Source organism: Vulpes vulpes, chromosome 1 (genome assembly GCF_048418805.1).
Source record: "Vulpes vulpes isolate BD-2025 chromosome 1, VulVul3, whole genome shotgun sequence".
Lineage (NCBI taxonomy): Eukaryota > Metazoa > Chordata > Mammalia > Carnivora > Canidae > Vulpes > Vulpes vulpes.
The window spans coordinates 130,133,264-130,152,550 of NC_132780.1; the positions used below are offsets into that span (position 1 = coordinate 130,133,264).

The 19,287-nt window shown below is 49.0% G+C and overlaps 1 protein-coding gene, 1 long non-coding RNA gene and 2 other non-coding genes across 4 annotated transcripts; all 4 read left to right on the plus strand.

The window, feature by feature from the left end:
* Positions 1 to 9,319: 9,319 nt before the first annotated feature.
* On the plus strand, positions 9,320 to 11,930 carry LOC112913617 (heat shock 70 kDa protein 1). Its single transcript, XM_025990479.2, has one exon. The coding sequence runs from the start codon at positions 9,641 to 9,643 to the stop codon at positions 11,564 to 11,566; it is 1,926 nt and encodes a 641-aa protein (XP_025846264.1). The 5' UTR covers positions 9,320 to 9,640; the 3' UTR covers positions 11,567 to 11,930.
* A 4,255-nt stretch (positions 11,931 to 16,185) lies between these two features.
* On the plus strand, positions 16,186 to 18,019 carry LOC112913618 (uncharacterized). The gene is made up of 4 exons (XR_003233717.2): positions 16,186 to 16,484; positions 16,685 to 16,723; positions 17,423 to 17,615; positions 17,792 to 18,019. It is a non-coding gene; the product is annotated as an uncharacterized lncRNA (long non-coding RNA).
* Positions 16,539 to 16,601, plus strand: LOC112913835 (small nucleolar RNA SNORD48). The gene has a single exon (XR_003233750.1). It is a non-coding gene; the product is annotated as a small nucleolar RNA SNORD48 (small nucleolar RNA).
* On the plus strand, positions 17,254 to 17,321 carry LOC112913834 (small nucleolar RNA SNORD52). Its single transcript, XR_003233749.1, has one exon. It is a non-coding gene; the product is annotated as a small nucleolar RNA SNORD52 (small nucleolar RNA).
* Positions 18,020 to 19,287: the final 1,268 nt, after the last annotated feature.

The window sequence follows — 19,287 nt, forward strand, 5'->3', positions numbered from 1 at the left end:
AGTGGGTTGGGTTTGTGGGTGCAGAAAAATTTATGGGCTACTGACCTAGTGTTCTCAAGTTTGGTGGGGAGGGGGTGTTGACCCTTCCTAAGGATGTCTGGGAAAGGGTGTATGAGGGATGTTCCTGGACAAGCTGGCAAAAGGGAGAGGCAGAGGTGGAAGCTCCTGGCTGCCCTTCCCTGTAAGTTCACTTGATGTGTCAAAGCCATAATGGTTTCAGCATGAAAAAACAGGTGAAGGATGCCTGAGTGGCTCAACTGTTGAGTGCCTGCCTTCTGCCCAGGGTGTGATCCTGGAGTCCTGGGGGTCAAGTCCTACATCCAGCTTCCTGCATGGAGCCGCCGCCTCTCTTCTGCCTGTGTGTGTTTCATTAACAAATAAATAAAATCTTAAAAAAGAAAAAACAAAAAACAGGTGAGTCCTAAATTAGTGAGGAACTGTGAGCACTGGCTTGCCCAGTTACGTACTGGCCACTCTGACCTCTAGTTCTCATATATTAAAATGAAAGAGTCTGGCTTGATGCCGCAGTCTATAGTTCTCATTTCTGAGAGGTTACTGAGAAGTGTCACATTTCTCCCAAAGTTATTTATGTTTTAAATATCCAGTGAGCATCTGCAAGGAAGTGTCATTTAGTTTGGTGCCCCAGGACCCAATATTTCAGTGCTTTTATGTCCCAGGTGCTGTTTTAGGGCGTTTTATGTGTTTATGAATCTTTATTCCACCACTCGGAGGTTAGGTAGTGTTTAACTTGCCCAGGTGAACACGGGAGAATTAAAAGTCACTGGTCTACATCTGCAAGATGTGGATGGAACTAGAGAATATTACGCTAAACAAAATAAGTCAGAGAAAGGCAGTTATATTAACTCTCTCATATGTGGAATTTAATAAAACAGGATCATAGAGGGGATGAGAGAAACAAAAGACAAAATTAGAGAGGAAGACAAACTATAAGAGACTCCTTTTTATTTTTTTTTTTGAGACTCCTTTAAGTATATATAAATTTTTTAATTTATTTATTTTTATGATAGACATATATAGAGAGAGGCAGAGACACAGGAGGAGGGAGAAGCAAGCTACATGCCGGGAGCCCGACGCAGGTCTCGATCCAGGGACTCCAGGATCGCGCTCTGGGCCACAGGCAGGCACCAAACTGCTGAGCCACCCAGGGATCCCCTTTAAGTATATTTTTAAAGATTTTATTTATTCACTCATCAGAGAGAAAGAGGCAGAGAGAGAAGCAGGCTCCCTGCAGGGAGCCAGATGTGGGACTCCATCCCAGAACCCTGGGATCACGCCAGGATCACGCCGTGAGCCCAAGATAGATGTTCAACCGCTGAGCCATCCAGGCGTCTCTATAAGAGGACTCTTAATCACAGGAAATAAACTGAGGGTCACTGGAGGCCAAGGCTGGGGGGGGGGGACGGGTTAACTGGGTGATGGGCATTAAGGAAGGTATGTGAAGTAATGAGCACTAGGTATTATATAAGACTGATGGGTCACTGACCTCTACCTTTGAAACAAAAAATACATTATATGTTAATTGAATTTCAATACAATTTTTTAAAATCCTAAAAAATATAATAAATGCATGCTCCCATTTGGCCTGAAAAAATGTTACTGGCTTAACTAAAATTACTTAAGTGGGAGCACCTGGTTGGCTTGGTGGTTGAGGGTCTGCCTTTGGCTCAGGTCATGATCCCGGGATCCTGGGATCCAGTACTGCATCAGGCTCCCCACAGAGAACCTGCTTCTCTCTCTGCCTATGTTTCCACCTCTCTCTGTGTCTCTCATGAATAAAATACTTTTTTAAATAAAATTACCTAAGTAGTTAAAAAAAAATTCCAGTTCAGCAAAGGGGTTAATCCTGGGTTCCAACTCTGGTTTTCAGTTTCTGCCAGACTGTCCCAGGTAAACTAGGCTTTTGCTTTTTAATGTGCCTAGTTCTGGGTTGTTTCTATCTTAGGTTTCACAGTCAGTACCCCTTGGCCTTTATAGGATCCTAAACAATTAGATAAACACTAGGATTGACAACAGGGGCAACTTAGAAGAGAGAAGACCTACTACAGGCTTCCTTCCCATGCTGTACTTTCCCTTTGAGATACATCACATCCTAGCTGCTAGCATTCTAGAAATAATCCCCTTCACAACCCTTGTTGGAAAGGGCCCTACAGTAATCCTCAAGGCTTGGGGAGTGAACCCCTTTAAAAATCAGTTGCAAAAAAAAAAATAAATAAATAAAAAATAAAAAATAAAAATCAATTGCATCTGGAGGTTACAAAGTTGTTTGGAACAGGATAGAGATGGTGTTTGCAGATCATTGTGAATATACTGGATAGATCATTGTGAATTCTACTCAACTGTCTTAATTAAAATTTCTTAATTTTTTATTCTTTAAAGTAATCTCTATATCCAATGTGGGGCTCAAACTCACAACTCTGAGATCAAGTCACATGCTCTTCAGACTGAGCCACCCCATGCTCCTCAATTTTGCACTTTAAGATGTTTATGTTATGTGAATTTCACTTAACACTTTCTTTTTTTTTTAATGGTCTCACTTAGAGGCACCTGGGTGGCTCAGTGGGTTAAGTGTCTGCCTACAGCTCTGGTCATGATCCCAGGGTGCTGGGATCCAGCCCTACATTGGGCTTCCTGCTCTGTGGGGAGCCTGCTGCTCCCTCTGCCTCTCCCCCTGCTTGTATTCTCACTCTGTCAAGTAAAATATTTAAATAGATAAATAAAATGGCCTCAGTCAACATTCCATAAAAGCATTTTTCTGAGTTTATGTGGTGTTCTTCAGAGCTCACTAAATCTTTTAGTAAATAGTAGCTTCTGAAGAAAATCAGTGTTATGGGAATGGTATATATATATATACTTTGTCCCGAAGTATGGAAATGGAGATTCAAGAGATGTTTATGCTTCCAGGCCAGCTTATAAAGGCACCTTTAACCTTCAAGACAGTTGAACTCTAGGGGTGAGGACTCCTGCCACGATGTAAATCAGTCTTCACGAGGATATGCATTTGCCACAGGACCTCATTTCCCGTAGAGCAGCAGGAACGTTTGTGACTGTCCTTTGCAGATAACAGAGTGACTCTTCAAGCCAGCAGCCACTACCAATAGTAGGTGGTAGAGGACAGGGAGGGTGGATAGAAAACGGAGATTGGGAAGAACCTACCAAACACCTTTGATAAGAGAGTTGAGGGAAATCTCCAGAAATAAGCCTGGAGAAAATAAGTTCCTGTGGCCAAATTAGTCAAGTTATTGAATGGGTGTTTTATTAAGAAAACAATGTAAGACCTTCTAGCCCGCATCTCCTCGCTCCTTGGACTGAAATCACTTTGTAAGGTCAAGGAAATCATGCAAATGAAACTATAGATTTAAAAGGAATGCAGTGCCATCCTGGAGAAAGTGCTGTTTCAAGTAAGAAAATAAACTGGCCATAGGGGAGGTACACGGAGGGAAAGTAACCGTGGGGGGAGGGGAATAATTTTTTTAAATAGAATACTTTCCCTAATTCCTTTACAATCCCACTTCTCCCTCCGTGGCAGCTCTCGGAAGGCCAGCGGCTGGGTCAGCGCGACTGGCTTTATATGCCCTTTGAACCCAAGACTGTTATTCTGGCGTTTAACTGGGTTGTCATCCAAAGTGAAAAGATAACCAAAACGGGCAGCCCCGGTGGCCCAGCGGTTTGGCGCCGCCTTCAGCCCAGGGCCTGATCCTGGAGACCCGGATCGAGTCCCGCGTGGGCTCTCTGCATGGAGCCTGCTTCTCCCTCTGCCTCTCTCTGTCCGTCATGAATAAATAAAATCTTTAAAAAGAAAGACAAAAATAACCAAAACAACAAATTCATATGAGAGAAGTGGGCAGGGATCACAGCTTTCGGTTAAAACAGGAGATAGGGTTGTTTCAGGTGAGGATGAGAAACGATGACGGTCCTGCACCTTTAACCGGAAAGCCTAAGTCGGCCGTGGGTCACCTCCAGCGACGCCGCCACCCCCGCCCCTCCCCAGCCGCGCTCGGCCTGAGGCCGCCCCGCCCCGCCTCGCCCCGCCGGCCGCGTCCAGCAGGGAGGACGGGGCCCGGGAGCCTCAGGGCGGCGGGAAGACGGAGTCCAGAAGACGGGAAGCACCTCCCACGGCCTCCCCACGGGAACCGGGAGCCGCCGGCGGCGGCGAGCAGCGAGGCCGGCGGGACCTCAGGGCCGCGCGGCGCCGCCAGGCCGGGCGCGCGCTCGCCGCGGGCTCCGGGGGCCTCCCCTTCCGGCGCCGGCCGCCCGGTGCCTCCCGCTCCGTCGTAGGGGTGGCCAGGCTTTTCCGGGCTTTCGTCGCACCGGTTAGCTGGTGTGAGAGACACTGCGGCCATCTCGCCTTTCTCCTCTTTTCATCCCGTCTTGAAAACCATCGGAAAACGCCGAACAGGCCCGGCACTTCTGCGGCCACCCCGCGCGCCCCGCCGCCCTCCCCGCTCGCCTCCCGACGGGTCTCCCGCGCCCCGGCCCCGCCCGAATCCCGCTGGCTGACGCTCCCGGCCCTTTTTAACTCCTGTCCGGAACTCTCTGGAGTTTTCCGGGCTTGGGGGTGGGGACTGACTCGTAAGAACACGTTTCAACCCACTATCCAACACCCCAACCCCGCCCTAGGACATCAAGCTTAGTCATGGCTCTATATTTACTTTCCAGAAGATTCTGTGAACTGTTTCAGCCCAGCCGGAGTCACAGGGCTCCCCTGCTTCTGACCGAAGAGGAGAGGCGGGGCTGGGGGACCTGGAAGGGTGGGAAAGGTAGGAGCCAGGCGAGGGCGATGAGTCAGGAGTGCCGCCAGGAGGCGAGCTCCGGTGGGTCACGTAGGCCCTGGTGTCCCTAAGGCGCACAGAGCCCTGACAGTGAAGTGACAGTCACTTCACTCCCTTTTGTGGCCATTTGTCTTCCTTCCCTTCAGAAAACGAAAGGATAGGATGCACGTGCCAGCATTGAGAGGGGTCCAAACCAGTGAATATGGGGACATGCAGGTTCAACCACCGGTCCTATAATGAGCAGTTTGGGTGACCGGACTGAGCCACTGAACTTCTGATCCTTTGTGTTCCTCTTTGAAAATGAAAAGGTTTGGAGCAGCCCAGGTGGCTCAGCGGTTTAGCGCCGCCTTCTGCCCAGGGCGTTATCCTGGAGACCTCGGATCGAGTCCCACGTCGGGCTCCCTCCATGGAGCCTGCTTCTCCCTCTACCTGTGTCTCTGTATCTCATGAATAAATCAATAAGATCTCAAAAGAAATTTTTTTTTATTTATTCATGAGAGTCACAGCGAGAGAGGCAGAGACACAGGCAGAGCTAGAGCTTCAGCCCTAGGCTGAAGGCAGCGCTAAACCGCTGAGCCACCAGGGCTGTCCCAAGGTGGACATTGTTAATTCTATTTTAGAGATACAGAGACGTGTTGGTTCACTTACAAGTACTGCACTGTGAAGAAGGGCACGGAGGAAAAGAAAAATTGTCTTAAGGAAGTAGAGTCAGTTCCAAACGCATCCTTCTCCAGGTTTTCCCAAGCTGCTGGAAATCTGCTGTGCTCCCCAGCCACTATGTTATTTGCTACTGACTTGTTAGAAATGCCTCGCTCTAGGTTTCCTATGAGTTATCTCCTTTGCTTTTTTCTAACCTTAAAATGATACCATCCCGCACAACTAAAAGAACTAGGGGCGCCTGGGTGGCTCAGTTAAGCGGCTGCCTTCGCTCAGGTAGTGATCCCAGGGTCTTGGGATGGGGTCTGCCTCAGCTCCCTGCTCAGCGGGGAGTCTGCTTCTCCCTCTGCCCCTCCCCCCTGCTCCTGCACGCCCTCTTTCTTTCTCAAATAATCTAAAAACAACAACAAAGAAAAGAACTGAGGAGAAAGCAGTACTGTTTGAGAAAATGCAGGAAAAAGGAGAAAAGGAAAAAAAAAACACACACCAAAACTCCAGCAGCTTCAGGGTGATGAGCTCCCCTCCTCCTCACTTCTGCACTGCCAAGTTCTAGGCTCTGCCTCTTCCATTCCCCACCCTTAAATAAGTACCGGACAACCCCTCCAGCTTGGGCAACTTGAGACCTGATCCTTTCAAATGCCAAACCCGAAAAAAACTTAATTACAAAATTAGTCAAGTTAAAATTCTGGAAAATTTCTTGGGGTTCTTACAGTCACCCTAGAAACCAATTAAACCCGTAACTGGCTTTTTGCATTGCGAAGCATCCAGTGTAAAAGACAAAATTCAGGAGACCCTCTTCTTGTCAGGAAATGGGTAAGGAATATAGATGTTTGGGTTTCCAGACCAGTCCACAGAGAGATTTTAACTCAAAAGGTAAGTCAACTATAGGGCGTAGCTGATGATTCATGGAAAACAGCATTTCTAGTGGATCTTTTTTTGCTACACCAACAGCAGCAAGATTTGAGGTTGTATCACCATGTTTACCTGCCAGGCAGTGGGTACAGTGACACCCTTTGCTTCCGGCCAATAAAGAAGTATTTTAAATTTCAGATGTGGAGAGAAAGGAGTAAATCCAGAACTGCCTCTAGTAGCAGCTAATGACAAGGAAGCTTCCAAAAGGAGGAGGTGAGGGTAAGGGTCCCTAGAAGTGTTGATACATTGGGGAGTGAAGACCGAAGCTTGGGGAGTTTCCAGAGATTGCATAAAGAAATGGAAAATTCCTTCAGTTTGACCAGTTTGACTAGATTAGGAGATGACTCATTAGGGAGCTACATCTGAGGGTAAAAAAAAAAAAAAAAAAGTTATCGCTTGCCTGCACAAACACACGGGATTGTGAATGCAATTCCAATTGAGCAAAATGTTCAAAAGCAAGATTCTTTCCCTTCATCAAAAATTGTCTTCTCATAAAAACAAACACACAAAAACTGTCTTCTCCCTCTGTTCTCTGTGCTCAACTATTTGTGTACAGCAATGAAGTCTATTTTCGGTGGGTTGTGAACCGGGTGCTATTGCTTTAATGTCCCTTATGTTTTCATAATCAAGCACCCAACAAGTGGTCATCTTCCATGCCCACAAAGGATTAAAAAAAAAAAAAAAAGCCAAGGGATCCCTGGGTCGCTCAGAGGTTTAGCACCTGCCTTCAGCCCAGGGCGTGATCCTGGAGTCCCAGGATCGAGTCCCACATCAAGCTCCCTGCATGGAGCCTGCTTCTCCCTCTGCCTGTGTCTCTGCCTCTCTCTCTCTCTCTGTCTATCATCAATAAATAAAAATAAATCTTTAAATAAATATAAATAAATAAATAAACAAACAAACAAATAAATAAAGGGACCACCTGTGGGGCACATGGGTGGCTCAGTGGTTGAGTGTCTGCCTTTGGCTCAGGTCTCGATCCCGGGTTCCTGCGATGGAGTGCCGCATCTGGCTCCCCGCAGGGAGCCGGCTTCTCCCTCTGCCTATGTCTCTGCCTTTCTCTGTCTTTCATGAGTAAATAAAATATTTTTTAAAATAAATAAAAGGGGCTACTTGCAACCAGCTGATGAGGTTTAGGAATATAGGTGAGGTTTGGTGGGATGAGGTCCAGAGCTGACGACCAAGAAAGAATTCTTGAGATGTCTTTGGGGCAAAATGGTGGTTTTATTAAAGCAGGGGGACAGGACCCATGGGCAGGAGGAGCTGCTGCCCTGCCCCGTGAGGGGTGGCTGATTATATACCTGGGAGTTGGGAGGGGTTTGAGGATAGTGTGCTCTCTAAGGAATTTGGAAGCAAGGTTTCCAGGACCTTGAGGGGGCCAGCTATTGTTGGGAAAAGGTCACTTATTACTGTCTAATAAAACCCGAGTCATGAGACCCTTCAGATGTGTATGGGTGGGCTATGTGCTTGGGGGATGATTGCCAACATGTATCTTGGGGATTTAGAGATAAAGAAATTCTAAAGGAATTTTTACATGTTAAAGTAGACTTACAGGATCCTGGGGGTCGGGCTAAGATTGCCTTTTCTCCTTAGCAAAGTATGAATATCCAGGCAGTTGAGTCTGTAGAGGAAGGTCCCTCTGCCTGTTTCAAGGACTTGTCAATGTGCTGCCCTGGGCTCATGCTTTGTCCTCAGCCAGTCCTCTGTTCCCCCATCACAGCTGTGGCTTCTAATGCTGTTAAGGAGGACTGAATATCCTCTCCTCTCCCTCGCTGGCTCCCCATCCTCTACATTTCATTTAAAAAGGCTGGACAGGGCAGCCCCAGTGGCGCAGCGGTTTAGCGCCGCCTGCGGATCGGCGGTGTGATCCTGGAGATGTGGGATCAAGTCCCATGTCGGGCTTCCTGCAAGGAGCTTGCTTCTCCTTCTGCCTGTGTCTCTGCCTCTCTCTCTATGGATGAATTTTTTAAAATATTAAAAAAAAAGAATTGCTTTAAAAAAATAAAAATAAAAAGGCTGGACAGTCTACTAGCAACAGGAAGAGTGCAGAAGACCGAATTCTGGGCTCTGAGTAGTAACCAGGAATTACCTGGCCAAAAAGAGGGCAAGGGGTGGCCCAGACCCACGGGCTGGGAAGACAACAGGGACACGGGAAAGCCCCACTGGCCTTAGAGACAGCTGAAGTCCTATGGAAACGTTTTTCTGCCTCCAGCCTGAGTCCAGCCAGAGGCAAAGGGGTTCAGCGGGTCCAGCCCTGCCCTTCCCCCCTCCCCTGCCCTTGACCCTGTTCGTTCCTTCCGGGGCGTGGGGGACGTTCTCCAGTTTAATAACCACCTGTTTACCTGATTTTCTTTTAAAAGTTCAAATTCCCCATCCCCAAAATTCCATCTGTGTAGGTTAAAGATATCAAAACTATATTGCGATGTATTTCCATTTCTTTTCCGCTTTAAATCAAAGGTAGGGAAAACGCCGCTGAGAACCAAGGCAATCCTCAGGCAGCTTACGCCTTTGGACCGCTCTACCAGGGGGCCCAAACCCGGCCCAGTCCGTCAGTGCCACAGCCCAATCCGAGTCTCTGTGACCCGCAGACACCCCACCCACTTGCAGAAACTCGGAAACTTTCTGTATGTGGAGTACCCCGCGCACCCCCGCCCACCCCGGACTCCTGTAGCCCTTCAACCCTATCTTAAATCAACAGACTCATTTGAACCCCACGTGCCCTACAATGACAGCCCAGGGTCAGTCCCTCGGGTCGGTTTCAAGCTCGGCGGACCGCAGCGCCGTCGCCGGGGAGGGGGAGGGGGCAGGGGGCAGAGGCTGGGGGGCGGAGTCCACAACCACCCATCCCACCGCTACCTCCCTGCGCTCAGGATTCCCGTCCTTTCCCAAGAACCCCAGAAGAGTCTGGAGAGTTCTGGGAGGGCGGCGTCCTGGACGCCCATTGGTCCCAGGGAGCCCGGAGGCGGGACGCCAGCCGAAACCGCTGGAATCTTCCCGACCGACCGCCCCGCAGAGCCCCGTGATTGGCTGGGGACCGAGGAGGCGGGGCTGGGCAGCGCTATAAGCGCGGAGCCGCCCCGCCGCTGCCGCACCGCGAAGCTGCGGAGGCTCAGCGGCCTTTTCGGTGGCGTCCGGCCCAGCAACTCTCCTTTCGCAGACCCGCTGCGTCCGCCTCCAGTCAAGTGCGCAGCTGCCGAAGAGACCGAGCCCTCGTCGCGGAGCCCGACCGCCTTTCCGAAACCTGAACGTGAGCCTGAGCGCGGGCAAGGAGGCGGGACGCCGGCATGGCTAAGAGCGCGGCCATCGGCATCGACCTGGGCACCACCTACTCCTGCGTGGGGGTGTTCCAGCACGGCAAGGTGGAGATCATTGCCAATGACCAGGGCAACCGCACCACCCCCAGCTACGTGGCCTTCACCGACACCGAGCGGCTCATCGGGGATGCGGCCAAGAACCAGGTGGCGCTGAACCCGCAGAACACCGTGTTCGACGCGAAGCGGCTCATCGGCCGCAAGTTTGGCGACCCGGTGGTGCAGTCGGACATGAAGCACTGGCCTTTCCAGGTGGTCAACGACGGGGACAAGCCCAAGGTGCAGGTGAGCTACAAGGGGGAGACCAAGGCGTTCTACCCCGAGGAGATCTCGTCCATGGTGCTGACCAAGATGAAGGAGATCGCCGAGGCCTACCTGGGCTACCCGGTGACCAACGCGGTGATCACCGTGCCGGCCTACTTCAACGACTCGCAGCGCCAGGCCACCAAGGACGCGGGGGTGATCGCGGGGCTCAACGTGCTGAGGATCATCAACGAGCCCACTGCCGCCGCCATCGCCTACGGCCTGGACAGGACCGGCAAGGGGGAGCGCAACGTGCTCATCTTTGACCTGGGCGGGGGCACCTTCGACGTGTCCATCCTGACGATCGACGACGGCATCTTCGAGGTGAAGGCCACGGCCGGGGACACGCACCTGGGCGGGGAGGACTTCGACAACAGGCTGGTGAACCACTTCGTGGAGGAGTTCAAGCGGAAGCACAAGAAGGACATCAGCCAGAACAAGCGAGCCGTGAGGCGGCTGCGCACCGCCTGCGAGAGAGCCAAGAGGACCTTGTCGTCCAGCACCCAGGCCAGCCTGGAGATCGACTCCCTGTTCGAGGGCATCGACTTCTACACGTCCATCACCAGGGCGCGGTTCGAGGAGCTGTGCTCCGACCTGTTCCGGAGCACCCTGGAGCCCGTGGAGAAGGCCCTGCGCGACGCCAAGCTGGACAAGGCCCAGATCCACGACCTGGTGCTGGTGGGGGGCTCCACCCGTATCCCCAAGGTGCAGAAGCTGCTGCAGGACTTCTTTAACGGCCGCGATCTCAACAAGAGCATCAATCCCGACGAGGCGGTGGCCTATGGGGCGGCCGTGCAGGCAGCCATCCTGATGGGAGACAAGTCCGAGAACGTGCAGGACCTGCTGCTGCTGGACGTGGCGCCCCTGTCGCTGGGGCTGGAGACGGCCGGGGGCGTGATGACCGCCCTGATCAAGCGCAACTCCACCATCCCCACCAAGCAGACGCAGATCTTCACCACCTACTCGGACAACCAGCCTGGAGTGCTGATCCAGGTGTACGAGGGTGAGAGGGCCATGACGCGCGACAACAACCTACTGGGGCGCTTCGAGCTAAGCGGCATCCCCCCGGCGCCGCGGGGCGTGCCCCAGATCGAGGTGACCTTCGACATCGACGCCAACGGCATCCTGAACGTCACGGCCACGGACAAGAGCACGGGCAAGGCCAACAAGATCACCATCACCAACGACAAGGGCCGCCTGAGCAAGGAGGAGATCGAGCGCATGGTGCAGGAGGCCGAGAAGTACAAAGCCGAGGACGAGGTGCAGCGCGACAGGGTGTCTGCCAAGAACGCCCTGGAGTCCTACGCCTTCAACATGAAGAGTGCGGTGGAGGACGAGGGTCTCAAGGGGAAGATCAGCGAGGCCGACAAGAAGAAGGTGCTGGACAAGTGCCAGGAGGTGATTTCCTGGCTGGACGCCAACACCTTGGCGGAGAAGGACGAGTTTGAGCACAAGAGGAAGGAGCTGGAGCAGGTGTGTAACCCCATCATCACTGGACTGTACCAGGGAGCGGGTGGTCCTGGGGCTGGTGGCTTTGGGGCTCAGGCTCCCAAAGGGGGCTCTGGGTCTGGCCCCACCATCGAGGAGGTGGATTAGAGCTTTTACCTTTTTTGCTCCAGTTTTCTTTCCAAGTCAGAGGTGATCTGAGGACCTTGCTATTGCACTAGGTTTCTTTCTAACTTCAACTTTCTACTATTTCAGTTTATCCTAAAGTTTTATTGTAACTTGATACTATTTGTTATTTTATTTTTTGTGTGGTATACCAGTTCAGTAGAGTTCTTTACATTTAAATTAAGTTGGTACTGTAAGTTCTTTTTTTTTCTTTGTGAAATGAGTAAACACTGCCGCCCTCTGTCCAATTTTGCTATGTAAACACCAGTCGTCCTGGAATGACCTTTTTGGTTGGTTGGTTGTTTTTTCCCCCCAATCTGTATACTTGAAAAATAAAACATTAAAAATATGAGTCTATTTTTATCTGAGGCGGGATAGTGGACTCTTCTTGGAATGTCTGAATTCCACACACTGGTTAGAGGGAGAGTACTTCTGAAGAGAAGTACCCTGTGAGGTACCATTGCTTTGGCCATTTATTTGGGACTTCATTGTTGGTTGTAAGTGACATCTGTGCTAGAAAACAAAATTTCAGCTGCCCATTTTTGTGGGTGTGCTTTTTTTAGGAGAAAAGTAGGGACAGGAGCTGCAAAAATGGTTTTGGGGAGAAGTGTGTTTAAAGGCAGTGGTGGGACAGCCCCGGTGGCGCAGCGGTTTAGTGCTGCCTGCGGCCCAGGGTGTGATCCTGGAGACCTGGGATCCAGTCCCGCGTCGGGCTCCTCGTGTGGAGCCTGCTTCTCCCTGTGTCTCTGCCTATCTCTCTCTCTCTCTTTCTCTGTATGTATGTATGAATGAATGAATAAATAAATAAATCTTAAAAAAAAAATAAAGGCAGTGGTGATGGGATGCCTGGGTGGCTCAGTGGTTGGGTGGCTGCCTTTGGCTCAGGTCGTGATCCTGGGATCCCGGAATCGGGTCCCCTGTCAGGCTCCTTGCAGGGAGACTGCTTCTCCCTCTGCCTATGTCTCTGCCTCTCTCTGTGTGCCTCTCATGAATGGATAAAAAAATAAAATTAAAAAATAAAGGCAGTGGTGAGAGAGGTTCATTGTTCCTTATTCTCTTGCTCTCAACGTGTGCAGAGCCCTGAATTTGCCCCTTGTCCTCTAGTCTTTTATTTAGGTTAGGAATGATATTGGGGGTGTGCAAAACAGCGAAAATGAGTTGCAAATGCACAGTGTAGTTCTGTAAATCCCAGCTGGGTGACCAAGTGTAAATTAGCCTTAGATTTGGTCGTCTCAAAAAAAAAAAAAAAAAAAAAGATTTGGTCGTCTCATTTTAAAATAATTTGAAAAAAAAAAAAAAAGTGGGACCTCTAGGTGGCTCAGCGGTTGAGCATCTGCCTTTGGCTCAGGTGTGATCCTTGGGCCCTCCTCGGGCTCCCCACAGGGAGCCTGCTTCTCCCTCTACCTGTGTCTCTGCCTCTCCCTCCATGTCTCCCATGAATAAATAATAAAATAAAATAAAATAAATAAAATAAAATAAAATAAAAGCAATTTATCTGAATGACCTCACTTTTAAAGATCTAGATCATTTTGAGCAGAAACATGGCATAGACAAGCAACATTTTCTGCCACGGTCACCCTAGCTGCTGTTATCAAAGGAAGGACACGGAGGGGAGAGAGTCCCAGAATTTGGGGGTCAAGGCAATGAAGTGGGTTCTTTGCTTCGCTCCAGCAAAATTCAGTAATTCTCATGTCCCCACCTTCTAATTAAGTAAAGTTTTTCAATGGATTAGTTTATGGAAGTGGTCACTTCCACTATGTCCTGGGTAAAATTAGCAACAAATACTTTTTTTTTTTTCCACACTGCCTGAACACTGTTGACATTGAGTTCCTAGGAGTCTTATTCTAAGTGACGGTTTAACCCTAGTTTTAATAAGATTAGTAACCTCTTTTTCCTTTTAGGGACAATCTCAAAACCATAGGAATTTGAAGTAACATCCAATTTAATTATGAAGGGGAAGGAGCTGAAAGTAGAGCATAAAGCTGGGAAGATCAAGGAAATGGGCTTTCCTCCCATACAAGTCCTTCCCTAGGGGGTTCTGCTGTGGCAGTTAAATGTCCTTAACATTTTTTTTAGCTTGATAGAATCCTAACCTCCTGCTTCACCCAAAACTGAGGCTGGAAATAACTACTCCAAAATAAAAACAAATTGCAGTTCAAGTTCTGTTTTTCAATAAATCTTTATCCTCTGGGAAAATAAAACGTTTTAGCAATGATGAAGTAGCGGAAGCCCTCCTTGAAAGCTTAGAAAAGGAATATAGTAAGCTCTTCTGGTTTCTGGACCAATTCCCAAAGGCCTGTTTTGTTTTTAAGATTTTATTTTTTTGACTGCGCACAAGCAAGGGGAGGGGCAGGCAGAGGGAGACGGAGAAGCAGGTTCTAAAGGCAGATGCTTAATCGACTGAGCCACACAAAGCCCACTACCAAAGCCCATCCAAAGGCCTGTTTTACTCACAAAATTGGTGAACTACTTACTCTCCTACCATGGGATATAGTAAATGTTTAACTGCTGCTGCAGCAGCAGGAATTGGGGGCTTTCTTACCTTCCCCCTTCCTCTAACCTGCCAGGTAATAGAAGAAATAAAAAGCAAGCTATTGAAGCTCTGTTTCTATAATGTGGTGGTATATTAAAATCACTGGGGGAGGGACACCTGGGTGGCTGCCTCAGCAGTTGAGCATTTGCCTTTGGCTCAGGGTGTGATCCTAGAGTCCCAGGATGGGGATTGAGTGCCACATTGGGCTCCCTGCTTGGAGCCTGCTTCTCCCTCTGCCTATGTCTCTGGCTCTCTCTCTCTCTCTCTCTCTCTCTCTCTCTCTCTCTCTCTCTCTCTCTCTCTCTCTCTCTCTCGTCTTTCATGAATAAGTAAATAAAACCTTCAAAAAAAAAAAAAAATCATTGGGGGAGGCTAAAAATATACCCGCCTCCAGGAGGAGTCAGAATCTTTGGGAGTGGGCTAAGGTGTTGAAGAGAATTCAAGCTTAAGCATTTCTTTTTTTTTTTTTTTTTTTTTTTAAGATATTATTTATTTATTCATGACAGAGGCAGAGACACGGGCAGAGGGAGCAGCAGGCTCCATGCAGGGAGCCTGACGGGGTCTCCAGGATCAGGCCCTGGACTGAAGGTGGCACTAAAACGCTGAGCCACCGGGCTGCCCTATGTGTGGCTATCTTACAAAAGATGAAAATGCCAACATACATCACCAAATATTAACTGCATTTATAAATGAGGTACAGAAGGGTTCGGGAAGGTGGGATTTGAGATATTTTATGTTGATGGATTAAGGGGTCAAGAGCAAATGACCAGATTTCTGGGGGAGCAAAAATTATCAAAGGGAAAAAAAAATTATCAAAGGGAGAACTGGCAGTTGCTGTACCACTCTAATTTGCTTTGCTTCCAACCCCCCTGAGACATATGGTGCTATTTAGAGTGTGAACACGTGCACCCTTTCTGGCCAACTCCCAGGCCATCCACTAATCATGAAGAGGACATGAAACAGGAAATAGGGAGTAGTTTAATAGTAGTTTAGCTCATTGAAGTACTTTAATAGTATTGTTTTAGTATTTTTAGAAAGTTCTGCAGATCGGTTGTACATCAACCTGAATACATTAACACTACTAACTTAAAAGAAGTTAGAATTTTTAAAGTTATCAAGTGGGTAACTTTTTTCAAATGGTATACTTTATTTTTTTTTTTTTAAAGATTTTATTTATTTATTTGAGAGACAGAGACAACACTAGCTGGGAGGGGAGGTGGCAGTGAGGGGCGGAAGGAGAGGGAGCAGCAGGCTCCCCCTAAGCAGGAAGCCCATGTGGGGCTCCATCCCAGGACCCTGGGATCATAACCTGATTGAAGGTAGACGGAGCACCAAGTGAGCCACCCAGGTGCCCCTCAAATGGTATATTAAAAAAAACTGTTTGTTGTATATCATTTATATCTTAAAGCTGTTAAAAAAGGGGGGGGGGGGGAACGCCTGGGTGGCTCAGCGGTTTAGCGCCTGCCTTTGGTCCAGGGCGTGATCCTGGAATCCTGGGGTCAAGTCTCACATCGGGCTCCCAGCCTGGATCCTGCTTTTCCCCTCGCCCGTGTCTCTGCCTCTCATGAATAAATAACATCTTAAAAAAAAAAAAAAAAAGACAGGTTAACGTGCCTGACAGTTGTGCAGGCTGGACTGGGTAGCGAATTCAGGTTTAGCTGGCTAGATGGAGCTGGTGACCCTCTCTCGGAAGGACCGGAACCCTGACGTGCACAGGTGAGGACAAGGGAGAGGTCCCTGGGGCAGACTCTCCGGGGACCCGCCCGCCTGGGGAAGCCCCTGCGGAGGAGCGCTCAGCTGCGCATGCGTCTGGCAGGGCCAGGGACGCATCTGACACCGCCGGCCGAGAGACAGTCATCTCTTTTTTGTTTTTCAAAATTAACAAAATATGTGCGAATATTTGCCCGGAAGAGTGTGAGACATTCACGGCTGGCCTCTCTTTCACTTGGCCTATTCTCTTTCGGACGAAGAGGACGGTGCGGTGGCCGAGCCAGGCACTGGCGAAGACAGCCCTACATGTCAGGCCCCCAGCACATGCCGCTATAAATACGCGGGGCCACAAAGGCTCGCTCCTTTCGCGAGGTGGTAGGTTCGGCTGGCGTTATGCAGTGGTGCTGTGGCGGCTCGATGCGGCGCCCACTCTCCTACACCGGGGCCCTGCTGGGTGAGGGGACGGCAGCCTCCGGTTGAGCAGGATGAGCTGCCCTTACAGACTAGAGTTTCTGATGTGCCCGTGACCGGCGCTTTTGGGAGCTGACCCATCCCAGGGCGGAAGGGGGGCATTAGGCTGCCGTCGCCCCCGCCCTCCGCTGACTTTTGGTGTCCTCCCAGACCCCTGGTCCTCGGAGGCCGATCCGCAGCGCTACCAGGGTGAGTGGGTTGTGCGAGATGGGGTGGCCGGCCGAGTCCCTGGGGGAGGACGGGAGTGATGATGAACCCCGGTGACTCTGAGTGTCTCGCTGACGCCATCACCGCAGCGCGCTGACTAACCCCCCGCCGCTGGGCTGGGGAAATAGCGGACGGCCCGGAAACCTTTACTAGTGACGAATCCCTGTTTGATTCCCCAATAGGTGTTTGAAGATTTCCGCCGCTGTTACCCTGGATTCAAGGTATGTATTAGATGTGAGATCTTTCTCAGTGCTGCTCACCATCTCGTCCCCAAAGCTGTTTTTATTCGGTCAGTATGGAGTTTGCTTTCTCTTGAACACGCACAGCAATGCAAGTATTTTAACCGGTGGTTTTTTTCCAAGGACTATTTTTGGCTTACATTTCTTTTGTAATTGTTTTGAAAAGGCCTTTTTGACTTTCCATGTTTATATCTAAGCCTAGTTAAACCTGCTTTATTTTTTGTGTATGTTTATTTTTTTATTGGGGTTCGATTTGCCCCATTCTGTATATTTCTATATGCTTAGCTTTTCTGGTGGAGGTTTTTTTTTTTTTTTTTTTCTCGTGGAGGTATTTTTTTGCAGTTTCGAGGTCCGTGTCGCGACGTCCGTCCTCCCCCGCTTTATTCTCCCCACTTCTCTCGTCTGTGCTCTTCGTTTGCTATACATCCTTGCTACTGATGCAATGATGCAATTGTTTTTAGTGCATTACACTCTTTCAGAATGGCCTCCCCCGATCCAGCCCTCCTTAGAATGGGAATGATGATTTCTCAGACTAGAGTCTCTGACACTGGTCTTGATGTCAAAAATTACGTTCTGACTCATTTGGAGAACTGGATAGTGAGTCTGAGAAGGGCCCAACGGGGGCCCTTGACATTGCTTGTACTTATCATTGGCTGTCTGTTCCTGTTTTCATCTTTCTAGCTTGATTATTCTGGAAGCCTACCTCGGGCGGTGCCCTTTCAAAGGTTAGGTACTACTCAGATACTGAAGGGCTGAAGTTTGTAATTCACCCTCTCGGATCAGTGCTATTGAGATGTCTGTACCCTTGGAATGGCTCCTGCCACTCGAACCTGCGGTCTGTGAAGAGTCACGTCCTTTTTCCTTGGCTGCTATGGTGAGTGCCAGTTTTTCTGCCAGCCCCAGAGTGGTAATGATTACCATCTTGGAACATGAGTATTTCTCTGAGGATCTTTGAAACCACTGATTGAGGACTCCCCTAACTGCCCAGGTTCATGTTTTAATTCCAGTTGGCTACGTGGTTCTAATATATGTTCTTTTATGAAATTTCAGGGTTTTGTTCATGCAGAGGATGTCTCCTATCTGGTTGGTGTTGGGCAGATCCTAGGAACTTCCATCTAATTTCCCTGCATTAATCTATGCGAGCAGCTGTCAACTTACTGGAGGAAAGAAACTGCCCAGAAATTTTGAGATGCTTAAATACTTTTAGACCAATTAGACTTATTTAATATGAATACTTGTTTTTTTTTAAAAGGATTCCAATAAAATACTTTAAAATAAGCTTGGTCTTGGTAAAAATAAGGTGGTACCAAAAGATTTGCGGAAGTAAAAGATAACTTATTTGTGAATGAGCATCACAGTTGACATCTAGCTATATACCTCTTTGCAGCTTTATAGAAAAAAACTAAAGTGAGGTTGACCCTAAAATTAAGGATTTTAGGTGGTGTACCACAGGATTTTAATGAACTAGATGTTAAGTAATGAAAATTTTTAGGGTGTTGAAATACTAACACCGGGGGTGGGGACACCTGGGTGGCTCAGTGGTTGAGTGTCTGCCTTCGCCTCCAGGTGTGATCCTGGAGTCCCAGGATCAAGTTCCGTATTAGGCTCCCTGCATGGGTCCTGCTTCTCCTGTCTCTACCTCTCTCGTCTCATGAATAAATAAAAAATCTTAAATTTCCCAGTTCCTGGGATGGGGGCATTTAGGTTTCTAGTCATATACTTTATATACCAGTGGTGATTCCCTGACACTTGCACCTATCTGAAGTTATGTTATAGGATTTTAAAAGACTTAAGCATGTGAAACAATGCATAGTGTATTCCATTTTATTTTTAAGATTTTATTTATTCAAAAAAAAAAGATTATTCATGAGAGACAACAGAGAGGCAGAGACACAGCAGAGGGAGAAGCAGGCTTCCTGCAAGGAGCCCAATGTGGGACTCCATCCCAGATTCCAGGATCATGCCCTGAGCCAAAGGCAGAAGCTCAACCGCTGAGCCACCCAGGCGTCCCACATAGTGTATTCCATAAGGTTGTGCCAGTTTATGATCAGTGTTCTTCTCATGGTATCACATGTTTTCCCTGTATCTTTCTAATATCAAGTGGTGGTAACAATTTGGCCACCAGTTTGGGGCTATTAACTCTTATTATTTTGAGTCCCATGCTGGGCTCCAGTTAGGGAGCCTAGTCCTCCCTCTGTCTGCCTCTGTTTCTCATGAATAAAAACACAAGAGAGAGGCAGAGACACAGGCAGAGGGAGAAGCAGGCTCCACGCAGGGACCCCGACTTGGGATTCGATCCTGGGTCTCCAGGATCGCTCCTTGGGCCAAAGGCAGGCGCCAAACCACTGCGCCACCCAGGAATCCTTTAAAGGGAATTTGAGAGAGAAAATGGGCAGGGGCTAGCAGGAGAGGGAGAAGCAGGCTTCCCACTGAGCGGGGAGCCCAAGAGCACTCCATCCTGAGACCTTGAGATCATGACTGAGCTGAAGCAGACGCTTTTACCCACTGAGCACCTCCAGGTGCCCCTAGGCTCTGTTGCTTTAGGT

Bases quoted from the DNA above. Each gene is read 5' to 3' on its own strand.
- LOC112913617 (XM_025990479.2), top strand. From the start codon at position 9,641: ATGGCTAAGAGCGCGGCCATCGGCATCGACCTGGGCACCACCTACTCC.